This window comes from Myotis nattereri, assembly GCF_964212035.1.
Source record: "Myotis nattereri genome assembly, chromosome: 2".
In the NCBI taxonomy this organism is placed as follows: Eukaryota; Metazoa; Chordata; class Mammalia; order Chiroptera; family Vespertilionidae; genus Myotis; species Myotis nattereri.
The window spans coordinates 84,410,838-84,431,826 of record NC_138076.1 but is presented as its reverse complement, the minus strand read 5'-3'; the positions used below and the strand labels follow the sequence as shown (position 1 = coordinate 84,431,826).

The 20,989-nt window shown below is 44.0% G+C and overlaps 1 protein-coding gene across 3 annotated transcripts in view; it reads left to right on the top strand.

Annotated features, from left to right (window-relative positions):
• The window catches only part of ENOX1 (ecto-NOX disulfide-thiol exchanger 1), a 593,708-nt gene that overhangs the window by 521,187 nt on the left and 51,532 nt on the right, over positions 1-20,989 (top strand). For all 3 annotated transcript variants that reach the window (XM_081082747.1, XM_081082748.1, XM_081082749.1), the window contains 2 exons: positions 9,737-9,844; positions 15,000-15,056. In XM_081082747.1, coding sequence (XP_080938873.1) covers positions 9,737-9,844; positions 15,000-15,056 — 165 coding nt within the window. The remainder of the gene's footprint in view (positions 1-9,736; positions 9,845-14,999; positions 15,057-20,989) is intronic.

The following is a 20,989-nucleotide window of genomic DNA, read 5'->3' as shown; positions in this document are numbered from 1 at the left end:
AAAAATCAGTGTTCCATTTAGGGGCCCGCTCTAATTTATGCCAACCACCACCTCCATCCCCCTGCCACCCATCAGTCCTGCCAAAGATTCCCGAGTTATCACAATTCTGTGAATGTCAGCTTATAATGAGATGCTGCTGGTATATTTCATATAGAGTATTTTCACTTTAGTCTGTGATTTTCATGAGATCTAACCTTATGTATTCTGTTAGCTATATTAAAACTTCACCTTGGTAACAAAATTATAAAATAAGGGAAAAAAAGGCAAGGAGGGATGGTGTTACAGTTTTAAATCCACCACACCACTCAGATGTATACACAAAAGCATGTTGCCAACAGCCCCCAGCCCTTCAAGGACATGGTGAACACCTAGGCAGAAGTTGTAGCTAGGAGGATTTTTAGTTTCGCGTGTCCTGATTTCCATTTCAAAGTGACAGTGCAGTGTTGCCAGGGTAGAAATCATAGTTTGAAGCAGGAAATGGAGCTGTGCATGTGGTCTCTCCCAGTGTGGCTTTGCATATGTGACAACCTCTGTGTGCCTATGATGCACCCATCTGTAAAAATGGAAATGTGACCTCACTTGTTCTGGGGCTCCAAATAACATTTGTAATGCTCTTTGAATTTGTCAGAGAGAAAGACCCAGCACACACTGAAGTCTGCATCCCCAAAGAGCATTACAAATGATCCTATTAAGTCAGTGGCCTGGAAATATCAAGATGTATCAGGTACCACATCTATTTACCTGTTATTTTCCACCAGAGTGTTTGAACTTGATTGGCATATGGATAATTGTCTAATTGGAACACACTCAATTGTAACTACCAAAAAAATGCAATAGTGCATCTGTTTAATGCCATACTCTCCAATGTTAAATTAAAATCATGCTGCAGTCAGCCAATCCAGCCGAGAGACACTTCTGATTAAGTTGTAGCTGCCTGTGAACTTCTGTGAGGCACTTTTGGTACTTAAAAATTCAAACTAGAAAGAATATTTTACAGGCTCATAAATTTCAACTGGAAGGGGACCAGAAAGACTGACTTCAGTTATCTAGTTGTGGATTATCACGTTGCTTTTATAGGACATCTAGTCAAGTGAAGAAGAGCAGTTTTGAATTGCCACTGTTTTGAATACATAAATATTAGTTTCACAAGTTTATGCTTCATAAACAAAAGAAAACATTAATTTTGAAGAATGCAGAAAACAGTCTAGGGGTATTTATTTTATTTTTCTTCCAGTGGTGGTTTTGTTATTTTTATTAATTTTTTATGGTGGAACATGGGGAAGAAATTACATAATGATAAATTCATTGACTGGATTTCCTTAGCCTTTTAAGAAATATCCCCCTTTATATTAAGAAAGACATCTGGAACTGCCAGAGTAATGAATCAAAATGTCTTAAATGCTATTTTCCTCTGAAAGTTTCATATGTCCATATGTCTAGAATAATAAATTATCCAGTAATAGATTCTCAGGTGGTTTTTGTTATTGTGGTTGTTTTGGTTTTTGCCTGTGTGTGCAGTTTTCTGTTTTGTGTTGTTTTTGCTATAGATCATGGCTTAATCCTATAGAAGTGGGAGAGACCAGAGCAAGTATTCATTCATCTCTTCACTCATTCATCACCTACTATGTGTGAGAGATAACCAAATTCTGAACCTATTTATTGGATGGTGTAGTCTGGCTGGGGAATTATCTATGAAATGTAATACGCCATAGTAAGTGCTTTGGGAGTATAGATGTTAGAGCAACTAACTTGGCTTGGGTGGTTGGACAGGTCTTTATTGAGGAGGAACCCACACATACTGCACATAGTGGTGCAGGTTCTGTCCTGGAGGAGTGCACCAGGCCAAATGGGTAAGTGGGACTGAAATCAAGCCCAACCTCCCTACCTAGCCATGTGCTCTTGTGGGAAATTGGGTCTCCCTAGAGAGTGGGCCTCTCTTCTATTGTATAAAGTCCGCATATGGATTGGTGTTAGCGCAAATGCATTCTTTAAGTTGGCTTAAAAAATGAATTGGAAACTTGCAGGCCTGATTCTGGGTAGTGATCTTGTCAGAGAGTAATGAAAGGACCTGGTATTTCTGGGGAAGGACAAGAAGGTCAGTAGTTTGGATTTTATCCAGTAGAGGTTGGGGAACCAACAGTATTTTTCAGGAATGGGAGCACTTTAATTCCTAGATGGTCACTTCTCCCAGGAGTGTGGAGTGGATGACAGGGAAGGAGCAGATCCGTGGTCACCTTTACCATGACAACCAAGAGAAGGCAGAGAGGCTGAGAGGCTGTGAAGGCAATGAAGAAGCAAGGTTTAACTTCAAGGTTTTAATTCTAGATACCCCAGTAATAGAGTAAGGCCAGGATGGAGAGATGGTGATAATAGGCCTGGTTTGAAATAATAAGTGTCTAGTGCAGGGGTGGACGACCGTTTTTGTGAGTGCGTGTCAAAAACAGCAAAATCTCTGACTCAAAATTCTTCTGCGTGCCAACTCTAATTTTTTGAGAACATGTTACGCCTACTTGACATCTCTTAAGGTGTGTGTATGTGAAGAACCTTGAAGAAATAATAAAATTCATTTGAGTGACAAAAACACAGTATATGATGATGAAAAATACATTCATTTTTTAATGTATACATGTACACTGATAGTCTGACAGAAAACTTTATGACTCTGTTTGATATTATCAGTGGGACTTTTGCTGCTGCATCACTGATGACAGAGATTTTACATCAGGTTTATATTTTGTGACCTTCAGAGACATGCATGAGCTACTACTTTCACCTGTCAGGCTACTCCTATTACGAGACTTAACAAAATTCATCACTGAGAACAAAGATTCACAAACATATGTGGATGAAACCAAAACACTGGTCGGATCTAGGAAGGCAGGGAGAGTTAAGGCAGAGGCATAGAAATTGCTCTTCCCCTCTCTTGTCAATCCATGTCTATGATCTTTAAGATAACTTGTTATGTAAAATTATTTATTTATCTAAGATACACCGACACTGAATTTATCTGAAAAATAAAAAAGTCGCTATTAAGAAAAAAATTGTAAATGGAAGACTATAAGAGAGGGTTTCGCGTGCCAGCAAAAGTTACTGGCATGCTATGTTTAGCACGCGTGCCAGGGGTTGCCCACCCCTGGTCTAGTGAGTGGTAGGAGTGAGGTGGAGACTATATAGTCAGTTTTGTGAAGCATAAGTGGATGAGATGTGTACTTGAAGCCATGGGTGTGAAAAGGATCACCTGAAGAGAGCGTGTATTGAGAGAAAAAACAGAACTTGGCCTTTAGTTGGCAATTAGAAAAGCATTGGCTACTTCAGTGAGAACAGTTTGAGTAGGGTACTATGGATGGAACTCACATTGTAGTAGGAAGAGGGATAAATAAGCATGAAAGGAAATGGGTTTTCATCCCATTTGCACCTTAGAATTATCTGTGAAGGGTTTTTGTTATTTGCTTTGTCAATATTTTTAAAATTCATCTTCCTGTTACAGATGGCATATAATACTAGAGGCCCGGTGCATAAAAATTTGTGCACTTGCAGGGGAAGGGGGTCCCTCAGCCTGGCCTGTGCCCTCCTGCAGTCTGGGACCCCTCAGGGGATGACCACTTGCTGACTTAGGCCCGCTCCCCGGGGGATTGGGCCTAAGATGGCAATCAGACATCCCTCTGGCAGCCCGGCAGCCCTCAGGGGATGTCCACTTGCCAGTGGGGAGCAGGCCTAAACTGCAGTCGGACATCCTTAGCGCTGCTGAGGAGGCAGGAGAGGCTCCCACCACCACCGCTGTACTGGCAGCCATCAGCCTGGCTTGTGCCTGAGCAGAGCTCCTCCCATGTGAGAGTGCCCTGACCACCAGAGGGCAGCTCCTGCATTGAGCATCTGCCCCCTGGTGGTCAGTGTGTATCATAGTGACCAGTCATTCCCAGTCCTTCTGCTGTTAGGGTCAGTTTGCATATTACCCTTTTACTATATAGGATAGAAGCCTGGTGCACGGGTGTTGGCCGGCTGGTTTGCCTTGAAGGGTGTCCCGGATCAGGGTAGGGGTCCCGCTTGGGTGCCTAGCCAGCCTGGATGAGGGGATGATGCCTGTTTGCAGCTGGTCAAACCCCCTTCAGGATGGGGGTCCCCACTGGGGTGCCTGGCCAGTCTGGGTGAGGGGCTGAGGGCCGTTTTCAGGCTGGTGTGCGACTGAAGCTCCCAACCTCTCCTTTTTTTCTTTTTTTTCCTTTTATTCTGGGATTTATTTACCTTCTATGGCTGTCACTGGAACTGAGAGCTGGCTTTAGCTCTGAGGCTTGGCTCCAGCTCTGAGACCTCGGCTGCTGAAAGCAGGTATCTGCATTGGTTTGGCTTCTATAATTGAAACACTGTTGCAGCTCCATCTCTGAGGCCCGGCTTGCTGAAAGCAGGTTTCTGGGGTTTGTTTAGCTTCTATAATTGCAACATTGTTTCTTAGAGGGCAGTTCAGAGGCCAGCAGCGGCAGGCGGGGAACCTTGGCTTCCTCCATCACTGGAGCAAGCAAGCCTCCTGTTCGCTTCAGCTGCCTGGCTGCCGGCCGCCATCTTGGTTGGCAGTTAATTTGCATATCACCCTGATTAGCCAATGGGAAGTGTGTCAGAGGTATGGTTAATTACCATGTTTGTCTATTATTAGATTGGATTATATTAGTTTCAGGTGTACAACATAGGGATGAAACATTTACATCACTTATGACGTGATCACCCTAATATATCTAGTACCCATCTGACACTATACATAGTTATTAGAATACTAGTGGCCCATTGCACGAAGATTCATGCAATAGTCCTTCCTTCCCCTGGCTGCTTGCACTGGTTTTCTCCGGCACCTGGGCCGTAGGCCTTTGGTCTGGCCTCAGCAGTGAGGCTTGGCTTCTCCACTCTGGCTAGTCCCAGCTCCTCCTTTTTTTTTTTCCAGCTCCTCCTTGAGCAGAGGCCAGGACCAGCTGGAAGCCTGGGTCGCCCCTCGTGACCCAGGCCCCCAGCCCCTCCTTAAGTGGAACCCAGGGCAGGATGGAAGCTTGGCTTTCTCCGTCGGCGGGAGCAGGTATCAAGCCTCCTGCTTGCTCTGGCTCCATGGCCGCCGCCATCTTCAGTCGTCTTCAGTCTTCACTCTGCACCTGTGTATGCAAATTAACCGCCGTCTTTGTTGGGTTAATTTGCATACTCATCCTGATTGGCTGGTGGGTGTTGCGGAGTGACACCAATTTGCATGTTTCTCTTTTATTAGTGTAGATTACTGACTGTATTCCTTATGCTGTATTCTACATCCCTGTGAATGTTTTGTAATTTCCAATGTGTACTTCTTAATCCCTTCACCTTTTCAACCATCTCTCCAACCTCCTTCCCATTTGGCCACCATCAATTTGTTTTTTTCCACCTACGAGTTTGTTTCTGTTTTGTTTATTTGTTTATTTGAGGTTTTAGATTCCACATATAATATGTGAAGTTCTTTTGTGTGTGTTTTTTTTAAAGCATAGTTACTTGGGTCACAGCTCTAGATATTCTGAGTTAATTTGTCTTCTATATGGCCCAGGAATCAGAATTTTAAGGCCCCCCAGCTTTAAAAACCACATTCCTTGACTATTCTTTTAGGAAGTATAAATAGGTGTGGCTCAGTTGGTTGGAGCACCATCCCATGCACTGAAGAATGGAAGGTTCAATTTCTGGTTAGGACACAGACCTGGGTTACAGCTTCTATCTCCAATTTGGACCTGAACTGGAGGCAACCTGATGATGACTCTCACTCTCTCTTTCTCCCTCTCTCTCCCTTCCTCTCTCTAAAATCAGTTTTAAAAAGTATATCCTTGGGTGAGGAAAACATTTTTTTAAAAATGTATAAATAAACTTCAGCAGCTCAGATGCTTAAAATCACAAGGAGTCAGAGAAGTACAAAACTTTTAAAGGATGAAGAATCTTTATATTATTATACTGACAAATATTAAGAAGTTGGATAATGTTAAGCGTTTGTGAGGATGTGGAACACAGTAACTCTTATATACTGCCAGTGGGTGGGTAGACTAGTGAAGCCATTCTGTGGAGTAGCTTTGGCTAAGTAACTCCTTAGGCACACCCTATGGACCAGCAGTTCTGTGGCTGGAAACATAGCAAGGGATCCTCCCTAGGCCCATTAGGGAACTTGCACCAGCATGTTCCTTTGTAGCCTTGTGTAGAGGAGGGAGAAATGAAGATAATCGGAGTGGCCTTCGCTGGGAGAGTACATTAGGTATAATTGGGAGAATGCACTCCAAAGAATATTATGCAGCATCAGCAGCAATAGATTATTTATACAGGGCAGGGCAAAAGTAGCTTTATACTTGTTTGTATGGAAAATAATACAATAATCCTATATAATAAAAGGCTAATATGCAAATTGACCAAACAGCAGAATGACAGTTTGCTATGACATGCACCGACCACTGGGGGCAGATGCTCAATGCAGGAGCTGTCCCCTGGTTTCAGTGCACTCCCACAAGGGGAGCGCTGCTCAGCCAGAAGCAGGGTTCACAGCTGGCAAGCACAGCAGCGGTGGCAGGAGCCTCTCCCACCTCCACAGCAGCGCTAAGGACACCTCAAGGGATGTCCTAAACCAGCAGTCAAACATCCGCCAAGGGGTCCTGGGCTGCGAGAGGGTGCAGGCCAGGCTGGGGGATCCCCTCCCCAGTGCACGACTGTTGTGTACTGGGCCTCTAGTTAATAAATAATAATACAAGAATAAAGTCTGTGTTTTGTAGACTCACAACTATAAACCTACTTTTGCTCCACCCTGTGTACATATTAAAATGGATGGACCTTAAAAACATAATGCTTAGTAAGTAAATGTGACACTGTCACTTACATAAAAATGCATACTCAAATAAGAACATTATATATTTTAGAAAAACACAGTCGAATAAAAAAGTAGAAACTATTGAAAGTGGTTATCTACATATGAGAATAAAAGGAGGTAGGAATAAGAAAGAAGACATTTTATTTAAAAAGTGTGATATCAAGAAATGAGATAGAATGGAAGCTTAAAAATGGGAAGTGACATAAAGGGAAAGGGGGTGTGTGTATTTAATTTTTAAAATTTCTAATTTTTAACTATGGTACAGTTTGTATAACATAAAATTGACCATCTTAGCTATTTTAAGTGTAGTCTATTAGTGTTAGCTACATTTATACTGGCATTTTAACAATATTATATTCCCTATGCTGTTCATTACATCCCCATGACATTGTGTGTGTGATTTAATAGAATGAAGAAGTGTTATAAATGCATAAATGAAATAGCAGACTTTAATGGGATTCTCACTTTCCCTCTTCTTTATTCACAGCATTGGTAATAATAGCTGAGAGTTAAACCCAAGTAGTATTCTTTTCTTTGTCCTTTCCCCAACCTTAATCAAGTTGGTTTGATTTTTTTCTCATTACTCAAGCAGTATATGCTCCTTAGAGACACAGCAGAAAATTACAAGCAAAAATTAACAGAAACATCCTTAAACCCACTCGCCCAGAAATGGTATCCTGATCCTTTTCTCTGAATATGTTGCAGTTCAGTGAAAACTTTTAGAAACCTGAAATTTTTGTTCAGGGAACAATGTTTGATGCACTTCCTCTATGTCCTGAGACACTTTAAAAATCTTCATTTTTTTTTTTAAAAAATATATAGTTGTATTGATTTCAAAGAGGAAAAGAAAAATAGAAACATCAATGATGAGAGAGAATCATTGATCAACTGCCTCCTGCACACCCCTTGCCAGGGATCGAGCCCGAGACCCAGGCATGTGCCCTGACCAGGAATCAAACCATGACCTCCTGATTCATAGGTCGATGCTCAACCACTGAGCCACTCTGGCCAGGCTGTGCAGCTTCATTTTTAATGGCTGCATAGTTTTCCATTGTACAGATGTGCCATCATTAATGTAGCCAAGCCCTTCTGTTGGACAGGGGTTGCTCTAAATTTTGCTATTCCAAGTGCTCAGGGAACACACATAAGCAACCTGCCTTTGAAAATAATTTCCTGCCCTTCAATTTGGTTCATTTTTAAAGGAGGTTTAAGGATTAGATTTGAAATTATCTAATGATGTAAAAATTTACTTGGCATCGCTTGGTCAGAGTGGCTCAGTTGGTCATGTGCACTGAAAGGTTGCTGGTTTGATTCCTGGTCAGGGCACATACCTGGATTGAGGGTTTGATCCCCAGCCAGAGAGCGTATGAAAGGCAATCAGTTGATGTTTCTCTCTCACACGCGTGTTTCTCTCTCTCCCTTCCTCTCTCTAAGCATGTGCTCAGGTGAGGATTAAAGAAAAACAAAACGCATTTACTTGACATCATCAAAGTCAGCACCAGATCCCCTCAGAACTGGATGAGTCATGAATGAGAATGAAGGAACAGAGCCATTCCTCACTGTTTGTAAACGGTCGTCTTAGGTACTTGTCACAGTGCCGAAGTACAAGACGGGCTCCCTGGTTTCTGTACCTTGATCAATCGATGCATAAATCACATGGAGTGTGCAGGGAGCCAGTGTGGGATGTGTGTTTTACCTCACCTGCGAGCAGCTGGTGAAATAGGAGGCACTGAGTTATTAGGAAATTGCAAGGGAATCACTGTTTATGCTTGAGGACCAAGGTAGGCCCTTCAGCTTGCATCGGTGCCAGAGTAGGAACAGAGCAAGCCAACCCAAGGGAACGCAGGCTGTTTTTCTGAGTACTTACTCCCCCAACATGCCCCGAAAGGAGTGGTTTTGAAGGAAATCTTTTAATCCTTCCAGTTGGTGGGTTTACCCATCAGAAGCCCAGTGCCAGTGTTTATCCAGGCCTTTCCGTGAAGAGCTGGCTGGGAAGCCCTTCAGCCAGTTTGTCAGGGGCCCAAAGAGGCAGGGAAACACGAGTATGTTCACGGCATTAGGGCAGCGTCTACTAGGGACAGGAGCAGAAGAAATGCGCTTCTGTCTCTTTAAAGTAGCCCTCTGTTGTCAGGAGGCTTTGAACAGACCTAGCTGTTTCCAGAGCCTGTTCTGAAGCTCTTGAATGTGCCCCAGCCCGTGTGTGTATTAATATACAACCCGTTCCAAAGAATTAGTGCTGGGCAGCGCTGTGCTTGGCAGACAGGCAAGCCTCCACCAGTTACAGCTGAGAGGGCAAGGAAAGGTTTACCAAAATCCCCCTCAGTGGCCCGGCTTAAAAATAGCAGCATAGGCCATAGCTTAGTGTTTTGACAGCTTATATCAGCAGTTTTCTCGCCTGATATATTGATTGCAGTTTGGACTTCAGTCCTGCTGATCTAATAAAACATCACTGTCATAACAGAGAAAGTAAAAGGATCCTTCGTGGCCCCAGCCACCTGGTGAAGAAGCTTTACTGTCATAAGTAAAATGAAGTCATCTTGTCCAAGATGACTATATATATATATATATATCTTCTTCAATATGTTGTTTATTAACATTATTCTACATGTTTTCACAAATATGCATTTTTTAAAAGGAATATAATGGTGCCTTACAAATACTACAACAAACTTGCTTCATTGTGCAGCAATGTCACAAACAGCCTTGTGTGTCCCTAAACTACAAGACTTGCTGCACTCAGTTGCGGGGAGAGGAACACACACAGAAGTTAAGTGAAGTACGGACTAAGCTCTGAGACTTGTACAAATCTCCTCATGGTCTCCAGTGGATATTCTGAATGTCTTACAGTCACTGGCCTTCAGTCCTACTCACCCTACATATCCTTCCATCTCACAGCAATTGCTGACCATCCAGGAAGAGTTAAACAACAAAAAGTCAGAACTGGAACAAGCAAAGGAAGAGCAGTCGCACACACAGGCGTTACTCAAAGTCCTCCAGGAGCAAGTAAGTGGCCGCAGCAGCTCTGCCTGGGGACGGGTTCAGGCATGGACACGCGTCCCCTGGGCGCTGGGCGCGCAAGCGTGACAGAAGTGAACCTGCGGTGCAATCAGCCTGCCCCCTGCCCGGCCAGCCTCCCCGGGCTTTGCTCTGTGGAATTTATAATCTCATTCCCAGCACCTCTGTTGTCACTCGTAGGTTCCTATTTAGATTATTGTAGCCCACCAGCCATGTGGGAGAGTTTCTTCCAGAAGATAAATGAATTTTGGTAAAGTTTTAAAAATATTGGCAGTGCAGATATATTTCCTAGCAAGCAGCTAGTTTCCTCTTAAGTCTAATAGTGAGGAAAATGAGTTTAGCATACCCCTGGCACGCCTGCAGACGTGTGCATAAGAAGGACTGATTCATGGAAACATTAAAGAAATACCTTCCCTGTGCACCAGGCCACCGATCTCACCACGGTGAGCAGCAAACCTTTTATATGAAGTTTGTAAATCTGATCATTTCATCCTGGCTTCCTGTGATAGCAAAGTGTGGCCTGACAATGATAAGTGGATTTGAAAGTGCAGTCTTACAGCCGGTAAGATGGATGGCTCGGCACAGAATGAGTCCAGCCCAGCATCCACACGGGAAGAGCGGGGATGGGGGTTGGAGTGGGAGAGGAGCTGTTGAAATGCTTCCCTAGTCCAGGCCTGCACTTGCTGCCTGCGACGTAATGCATGTAACTGGGAGGGGAGCTCACACAGAGTAACTCCAACCCTAACCAAATTTCAGTTGTTTTAAATTTTTAACTTACAGTGATCTATGAAAACATTATTTGTATAATATAAGTAACTGCCAAAGTGACATTTTTTAAATATGACGTTGGAAGAGTGTGACCCTACTCAGCCATGACTCAGTCACTTTACAAATGTTTATTTTTACTGGTTTGAGGTCAAGAAAATATATTTTTAGTTACTTTCCCCTAAAAGTATAAGTGATTTGTGAGGGAAAAGTGAAGGTGTTGGGCACTTTATAAGCTTCTATAGCTTTGGAGGAAAATGCTTTGTAACACAAATCATTCTCTTTTATCATTAATACTAGAAGCTCGTTACACGAAGATTCGTGCAATAGACCTTCCTTCCCCTGGCTGCTGGCACTGGTTTTCCGGACCTGGGACCCAGGCCTTTGGTCCGGCCACAGCAGAGAAGCCAAGCCTTGAGGCTAGGCTTCTCCCCCTCTGGCCGCAGCAAGGTTTGGCTTCTGCCCTCCTCCAAGCCTCTTCAGTCTTCAGTCTTCACTCCACGCCTGTGTATGCAAATTAACCTGCCATCTTTGTTGGGTTAATTTGCATACTCATCTGATTGGCTGGTGGGCATAGCAAAGTGACACCAATTTGCATGTTTCTCTTTTATTAGTGTAGACTAGAGGCCAGATACACAAAATTTGTGCAAGGGGCTCAGCCCCCGCCGCCTCAGCGGCCACCTCTGCCTCAGCCCCCACTACCGCAGCTTCATCCAGAAGGACAGAAGGATGTCCAGTCTAATTAGCATAGCATGTTTTTATTATTATAGATTATTATAGATATACTAGAGGCCTGGTGCACAAATTCATGCATGGGGGGAGTTCCCTCAGCTCAGCCTGCACCCTCTCCAATCTGGGACCCCTCGGGGGGTGTCCAACTGCTGATCCCTGGGATCAGGCCTAAACCGGCAGTCAGACATCTCTCTCACAATCTGGGATGGCTGGCTCCTAACTACTCACCTGCCTGCCTGATCACCCCTAACTGCCACCCCTGCCAGCCTGATCACCCCTAACCACCTCCCTCTGCCAGCCTGATTGTCCCCAACTGCCCCCCTATGCAGGCCTGGTTGCCCCTAACTGACCGCCCCCCTGCCATCCTGGCTGCCCCTTCTGACCCCCTGCCAGCCTGGTCACCCCCAACCCCCCCTGCTGGCCTGGTCACCCCCAGCTGCCCCCCTGCCAGCCTGGTCACCCCCAACTGTCCCCCCTGCCAGCCTGATCTCCCCTTACTGCACCCCCTGCCAGCCTGGTCCCCCCCAACTGCCCTCCCCTGCTTGCCTGGTCCCCCCCGAACTGCCCCCCCTGCCAGCCTGGTTGTCTCATGCAGCCTGCTGTTCAGTCATTTGACCATCCCTCACTAACCCCCCTGCTGGCCTTGTCACCCCACACAGCCTGCTGTTCGGTCATTACTGTTATTGTGACGGCATCCCAGACAATTTGCATACTCTTTTATTATTAGTATAGATTAAGTAACTTAGACTGAGGCTAAGTTTGTACAATTTTGGATAAGTTAGATGGAGCTGAAAAATACTGTTTACTAAATTGTCTCGGAGACCTGCAGTCATGGACCTTTCTGCCTTTGCAGTGTTGAGACTCTCAGCCAAGTGGAGCTGATTTGGTTCAAACTTGCTCCCGATCAAACAGACAGCTCTCACCTTTGTGGTTTATACTCCTGTGCTTGCACATGTGCAGTCCCTCCCTGAGTGACTCAAATCCTTTATGTGATTTGAAGCCTGAACTCCGGTTTTTCAGAGAGTATTGCTATATTCTTGTAGGGTTTGCATCGTTAAAGCACAGACACAGTCACTGGTGAGGCATCACACCTCACTCTCCATTACTTAAGAAATAGATGGGAATGTGGAGAAGATTCAGAGCCACTAACATCATTAGAAACCTAGAAAATACTACTGGAAAGAATGCATTTTTAAATCTGCTGTACTATTTAAATGGGGTGGCTCTTTTTAAGCAAAGGCACTGAGAATATTTAAATCTAAGCAGGCCCACAGCAGCCAAATGCATTGGGTGCTACCCCTACCACCAGCTGTTTTCTTGACAGCCCCTCTCCTGGTGCCCCTGTCACCCCTGCTGATGGTGGCATGCAGTGGGCATGTTCCTTTCATCTTGCAGCCACCTACCCCTCCCAGAGACATACACTTAAAATGCACGTGTACCTCCATGAGCATTGCCTTCCAAGACTTTCTTTGGACTTGTGTAGGGTAACTACATGTATGAACACCTTTTCAGTGCCTGCATAGATAGGACCTAGATAAATGGCCTCACTGCTAGAGCTTTTAATTGTTTGGGTCTGGAGTCTTGCTTTTGCGCGCGCGCGCGCACACACACACACACAGAGAGAGAGAGAGAGAGAGAGAGAGAGAGAGAGACCCTTCCCAGAAGACTTGGAATTTTGCTATTCAAAAAGTGACTGCCACTTGTTGGGAATCCTGAAAAGAAAGACTAGGTTGTGAGGGCACCTTACCATCAGCAGCTCCACCCCTCCAGGGAAGGCAGGCTCATTCCTTGAGTTCTCTGTTTGTTAAGATGCAGCATCTCCAGGTTCCTCCAGGCCCCACTGGCTTGATACCTGGAGCTTGTTCAAAAGACCCAAGTCCCATGAGACACGATGTTGGATCCCTCCATCTGGAGGAGGGAGCAGCGAGGAGAACAGGGAGTCTTGTTAGCAAGACTCATACACCAAGGAGCAGGCCAGCGAGGGCTTCAGCTGTCGGGAGAGGGGAACCTGCAGGAGGGAGTCATGACCTGTGGTCCTCAGTCCTGGCAGAGGAGAGTAGGGGAGCGGCAATGCTGGTGAACAGGGAGAGATGAGAGCAAATGCGTAGTGGACGAAGCTAGGGCAGAGATAATGAGAACACGGAGGAGGAAGATGGAATTGACTTAAAGGGGAGAAGGGCACATTTATGGCATTAAGCTTGCAAAGGTGAAGCACTTTAACAGCACAGTCCTGTACTTCGGCTGAAAATAACAAAACACTCTGAGCTAACTCCACTCTAACAGTGGCACAAGTTACAGCCCTAAGGTGGGATGAGCAAAGAGAATTGACAAAGAGGAGGAAGGTGAGGAACACCTATAATAAGAAAACTTAAGATAGGAAAATGTAAAGGGGTTTTTAAAGTCCTTTTGTGCCCACTGACAATAGATAGCACTTTATCACTGCGCGCCCTTTTCTTTTCATAGATGTCACCCTTTGCCCATGCTCCCTTATACTTGTTATATGTACAAACATCAATGATGTGGCCCCGACGCATTGTGGGCAGTTTTTTTCATAAATGGGAGAGATGTGGACATGAACCATAACCAGCTTCCCCACACTCACTGTCTTCCAGTCGCCATTGCTTTGGCAAAGCCCCTCTCTTGGCACAAAGAACATATGTCTTTCTTGCTTAGAGTCTGAGATTGCCTTAAAAATATAATGAAGCTTTCATTTTAATGTATACAAGTAGCCATGAAAACCAGTGTTCGAATCAAGCACAGAGATGGTATATATGCATTTATTTTCTTTCAAACTTTAAGCATTTATTTCTCACCATGAATTCTTTATTTCAGGCATTAAAAATGGCACAGAAGGTGCTGCTTCGAAGCATAATAAGCCAGGAAGAAATACTGGCAACAGCTGCAAGGCCTGCTCACCCTTTGCCCTTGCTCTCTGCCTCCATATGTCTGCTTTGAATCAGGCTAGGATAAAATGCCAATTAAAGGTTCCAGAACTCTGGTAACAGCTGATTTCTCATAATCCTCGGAGAGAGCGAGTCTAGGGAGTAGTGTTTTCAAATGTTCACTGTCCAAAATAGCTTTTCTGCTAATGCCTCAGTGACCAAGGAGCTGTCTTCCCAGTTCTTCCTTTACGAAAAGAAGCAAACCATCTTCTTTTAGGCCTCCAGACACCATGTCAGCCATTGAAACATGTTCACAGAGGACATGACAGTAGCTCCGTGGCTTATTCAGCCAACCACCCTTCACCAGTCACCGTTACTATCACATCATTTTGCTGGTGGCAGCTTGCAAGCACTGCAGGGCTTAAATTAATAGCAATGCAACTGGAAAATGAAATCATTTTTTATTCTTAAGAACCAATTTTTGTACATTTTATGCCTATGGAATTGCTTTCAAATCCTGTTATTTAAAAAATAATGAACAAGATCCATTTATTTTTGCCAGCCATCAAGTTTCATAAAATATTGGTCTCAAACTGACCCAAGGAAGACTCATTAGAATTATGGGCCCGTCTGTGTTTTTCCTCCTTGGAAGTTTTATAAAGTGCAACCTCAGACGAACCAGAGTTAATAAGATGATATACACTTAATAGATATGCTTGCTTATTCACTTGGTGTGTTGTGTTTTTGGTTTTTTTAATTTGCAGTTAAAAGGTACCAAGGAATTGGTGGAGACCAATGGCCACAGCCATGAGGATACAAATGTAGGTACCCTAAACCTGGTATTTGTTCTTCTTTCTTAATTGATGTTGGTTGAATGCTCATGGGAATGTGGCATTGTATTTATAACACAAAGGAAATCAGAACTCCTGCCTCTCCGTGGCTTATTAAGATCACTGTCCTTGTTTCGACAATCAAATATAGTAGATAGGCATTGCTATTGGTAGCTCAGGTTACAGGATGCCAACGTGTAAGTACCTGACCTAATCTCTACCATAAAAATTCTAATCTCAATGAATTTGTTTGAGCCCTTTATATTTCCAAAGCTATAAACTAATGATGTGTTGGGAGGCCAGATAGAATGAGACCCAACAGGTTAATAAGTAAGACATTGCATGTATATTTATTCAATTTGCCTGTCAATGCAGATGGTAATGAAATGATTGCTATGTTGAGGAGGTATCAGGGCAAACTGTTTCTCCCATAAAAGCCCGGAAAAGTGTACCCCTCTTCTGTGTCAGACCCACAACAATAGCACGATGCATCTGTCTTCTTGATACAGGCATCATGGTACAAGGCCCCAGTTAGCAGCCTGACTGCCTCTCTTTGTGTTCCTTAAATTGCCCCAAATTATCAAGTGCTCTCTTTGCCTTGGAAGTTCTTCAGTTTCAGGTGCAATATTATACCATGTGGATCATTGTCTCTCCATATGTTTGATGGTCTTGTGTTGGTTTTTTTTCTTTTTTGTCTTTTTTAAAATATCTCTGATATCTGTATGTATCTGATTACCCTCATCACAGAAATGCTTACTAAGCAGTTATTTTCACATACCACAGAATCAGACATGGTAATCAATGCTGATTAACTAGAGCTGGGAGAAATGATTCATTTCATGTTTTCGCTTGTTTTAATTTTATACAGCAGAGAGCCTGACATTCAGAGTACCAGAAATCCCCTCTTATTAATTACTGTTCCCACCAAACAGATAGTTAACATGTGATGCTTATTCAGACCTTACTGTATACATGGAGCTCTGCTAGGTACCAGGGAGGGAGTAGTTTACAAAGAATTATTAGTCCCTGGCTGGTGTGCTCAGTGGTTAGAGAGTTGCCTTGCATATCAAAGGTCTTTGGGTTCAATTCCTGGTCAAGGGCATATACCTGGGTTGCAGGTTAGATCCCCGGCCCCAGTCAGGGCATGTGGAAGAGGCAACCAATCTATGTGTCTCTCTCACATCAAAATCTATTTATCTCTATATCTCTATCTCTATTTCTATCTCTATCTATCTCTATCTCTCTCCCCCTCCTTCCCTCCCTCCCTTCCACTCTCTCTCTCTATATATATATATTCACACACACACACACTCAGGTGAGGATTAAACATTTTTTTAAACAAAAATAATTGTAAGGCTTGCTGTCTGCCCTCAAAGAACTTGTGAAGCAGTTGAGGAGTTAAGGAACACATGGGCAATATATAAGATGGGGTAAGTGTACAGGAAGGTGAGGCCACTATGACATGATGTAGTTTGAAATTCGGACTTTGCTGCTTGTTACCTGTGTCAATTTGACAAGTTACTTAAATCTCTGAGCTTCCTTTTCCACATTTGTAAAATGAATGACAAAACCTCAAAAACGTATCATGATGTAATGAGCTGAAGAACATGAAAACCTTAAGGTATTAGTACTGAGGTTTCTTTGTGCTGGATAATGAAGAATGCTTCGTGGGTCTATGGCATTTGTGTTTGACTTTGACGAATGGATAGAACTGAGAAAATAGGAAGCTTGAGGAGGAAGCCATTCATTTGGAGATCCCCATAGGAGACACTGTGCCCTAAGTAGAGATGTCTTCCCACCTCAGTGTTTCATTACCCCCATTCTTACCCTAAAAATCTTCTTCAGGATCCTGGCTTCAGGGACACACTGCTGCCATATGCTCAACCCCAGCTTGGTATGCACTCCCCCGAGCCAGGCTCTCTGTGCCTTCCAAGGAAGCTGCTGGGTAATCCAATGGGCCAGAGAAAGTGGCAGTCTGCCTTAACTCCTCGGTCTATAAATTGTAGGTAATATTGCCTGTCTTTCCTTCCTTGAGGCTTAGTGTGAGAAGCAAAGGAGCTAAAGGATGTGGAAGCACCTGGTCATTGTGAGGCTCTACCTGAGTAGGATGTTGTTACCACTATAATCTTGTCTGCTGATTGAATTAAATTAGATGACACATATCTAGCCCTGAGGCTCTGTTTTGAGGAATGTTGAAAGGCATTTATTATGAGGCCTGGTGCACGAATCCCTTGGCCTGGCCTGTGGGGATCGGGCCAAAAACTGGCTTTCCGATATCCCCCAAGGGGTCCTGGATTTCGAGAGGGCGGCTCTTGGGTGACCCACCCGCAAATCGGGCTCCCTCCTCTCTGGTTCCAGGTGTGTCACCCAAGAACCACAGCTGCCAAGTCACTGCAGCTTGGCAGCTGCTGCGTTGAGCATCTGCCCCCTGGTGGTCAGTGCACATCATAGCTATCGGTTGGAGCATCTGCCCTCTGGTGGTCATTGTGCATTATAGCTACCAGTCGGACGGTCACTTAGGCTTTTACATACATAGATGGGAAAAGTTAAAGGAGATCCTCTTTGAGGGCTTTGGCCTTTTTGAAGGAACATTTTTAGATTTTAAAAATAGCTCTTTTGGGTCCATGATGTGGGCTTTGTAACCAACCCAAAGACCTGACTGCTGAGAGATGGGGTTCAGGTCTGGTAGGAGAGGGGCAGCACCTTGACCAACGGCAGGTGAGATACTTGTGGAGCCGCAGAACCAGCAGCACCTGCCAGTCTCCACTGCAGAGGCCGGGCTGCGTCTACAACCTGCTTCCTCAGGGGTTCCCAGTAGGCAAATTGTTCATGTGTCCTCTTCCTGGTCTGTGATGTTGTCTCCTTTGCACAGTTTCCCTAACACCTCCTCTAGGGTTATGTGAAAGAAAAGAAACAAAAATCACTTATTTGGGCCACACATTGGGGATGCTAGCAAAATATTGTGTGAGGATATTTTTAAATGTCTGAAATGAAGTCTCGGTGCCATCTGAAGTTTCCACCAGCCCTGTGGTGGTCGAATGAGCCAAGGCTTTCAAACCAGACTGAGAGGAGAGGGTTTGAATCTGTTTTGATCACGAAACAGCCTTATGACCATGGCAAGTTATATGATCTTTTTTGAACTTCACCTTCCTCATCCTTAAGTGTGTTAAATGAATGCACATAGATAAACCCCTGGCCCGGGGTATGTACTCAGCGGAATTTAATATACTAGTAGTAGGCAGTACTTTGACAAGATACATTTTAATGCAGATCTTAAGGCTGAAAGCCTCTGGCCCAGAGGTTATGATTGAGACAAATAGATTTTTTTTGTGTGTGCATAATTATTCACATATGAGGGTAGGGATTCACTATATTATCATTTATTAATAAATAATTACACAGTAGATTGGTGCCAGTATAGCTGGGTATTCTTGTGAGAGTTGACAATTGGTTTTTAAAAACTATATTATTGTACAAGTAGAAAGGAAAACTTTGTATGAAACTTAAAAAATTACAGAAAAGAATACAGAGATAAGGAGAAGTAATTTAGTTTCTCATTACTCAAAGATAACCACTATGAATATTTTATTTTAGTTCGTTTCTGCCATGTGCATGTATATGACCGGAGGGAAAAGCCATAAATAAATATTACCATTGTCTTCAAGTTTGTACCTTTTTGATTTCTCATTATAGCATAAGTTTTTTCCTGGTCACCACATGTTCCTCGAAGACATGATTCTTAATAGCTGAATAACGTAGGTATGAACTAGTAGAGCGACTCAGCTATGTGGTAGGCATTTAACTCCCATTTTTAGCTATTATGAACAATATGCCGTAATTAACATGCCCATTAACCTCAGTCTGCATCTCTCACATGTGCTTCCGGGGCATTCTGCGTGCCAGTCGCTGTGCCATGAAGTCTGGCAGGCAGCTTCAGACTCACAGAGTCGTTAGCATTCAGAACATCAGCGTGGCAGATGCTCACTTGTGGAATCCATTAGTTGTCCTGGAGGGAGCCTCTACATGACATGTTGAGTCCTGCAGTTTACAAACAACCTTTGCCTTAGTCTAGAGCAGTGGTTCTCAACCTTCTGGCCCTTTAAATACAGTTCCTCATGTTGTGACCCAACCATAACATTATTTTCGTTGCTACTTCATAACTGTAATGTTGCTACTGTTATGAATCGTAATGTTAATATCTGATATGCAGGGTGGTCTTAGGCGACCCCTGTGAAAGGGTCGTTCGACCGCCAAAGGGGTCGCGACCCACAGATTGAGAACCGCTGGCTAGAGAGTTGGGAAGCTTACAGGATGCCAGCTAATCTAGATTTGGTCGGTTACTATTGCTCTTCTATTTTTTTTTTACATTTTATTGAGCACCCACAGTATCTGACCACCTTGTTTGGTGTTTTTGAGGTCCCCACACAGAGGCACCCTCAGGAGGCCCACCTTTGTCCCCACATGACAGATCTTTTGGAAGCCCGTGCCCATAAGAAAAGGGGAAGACTACTCCCAACCGTGAGAGCCAGGCACTGCGATCAGCCGCAGAGGCCTTGCTTGCAAGAGGACTGCACTCTCTGATTTTACACAGGGTCTTCTTTGTGTGTGGAACTGGACATATTATGACAGTGGGCGGTTCAACCTTTGAAGTGGACCCAAGTTTAAAACTAGCCTTTACCACAGTTCCTGAGTTCCGTTATTCCAGATCCAATTTTTTTTTCCCTTAAAAGCAAAGCTATGTGTTGTTGTTTCATCTCCATCACTGAGCAGTCTTCCAGTCCCCAGAGGTGCTGAATACGTAGCCTGGTCCCTGGCAATTATGCATAGTGGATATCAAAATCTTAAGTTAAGAAAAGATAAAGTCCCCATTATCTTTTCTGGGATCATTTTTGGTGACCTTCCTCCCAGAGGCACCTCCATCTGTGATCCTAACGTGTGTATGTTTGGTGCAAAAGTGGAGGGGAAGGGAGAGGACGCGAGGACTGTAGGAACAAGTGGGAGGAGTCAGGTGAAGTGGCAGCCTCAGCCTTCAATGTACAGGCCAGTCTGGTCTAAGAGATTCCCGTGAATTCTCTCTGCTTCCACCCTGTTTCTGCTGCAGGAGAGCTGCCACCCCATACTCCAGTGATGGCAAATGTATGACATGCATGTCAGAGGTGACACGCGAACTCATTTTTTTGGTTGATTTTCCTTTGTTAAATCCATTTAAATATATAAAATAAATATCAAAAATATAAGTCTTTGTTTTACTATGGTTGCAGATATCAAAAAATTTCTATATGTGACACGGCACCAGAGTTAAGTTAGGGTTTTTCAAAATGCTGACACACTGAGCTCAAAAGGTTCGCCATCACTGCCATACTCGCTACTTGCACAATTCAGGCCACACACTGTGGTCAGAGAAATCACTTGCAGTCTGTAAAGAGGGTTAATCTGTGATGAGGAAGGTTACCACTGTCAATTAAAAACCCTTTCCGCCCCACAATAAGCACACAAAAGAGAAAAGATTTCAGTTTTTCACTTTGCCTCCATGAGAGATGTCTTTAAACCTGGAGGAGTAAAGATGTGAGGCGTGAGCGGGAGAAATGCTGTGTGAGGAGCATTCTTCAGCTTTAGCACGCAGCAGCAGCAAGCTCCTGTCAGCCACGCAGTTTAATGGTGTCTGTGGCAGAACCCGCAAGTGCAGTGTTTTGCCCAGTTTCAAATGTGGCTTTCATCCTGTAGTCCAGTGATTTACAACCAGTGTGTGTGAGGATTTTTAAAATATTCAATACCTGGCTTTTCAGTCAGGGACACTGCCCTCTTTTCCCTTAGACTGTCCAAAAAAAAGGAAAGGAAAGGAAAGGAAAGGAAAGGAAAGGAAAGGAAAGGAAAGGAAAGGAAAGGAAAGGAAAGGAAAGGAAAGGAGAGGAAAGGGAGAAAGA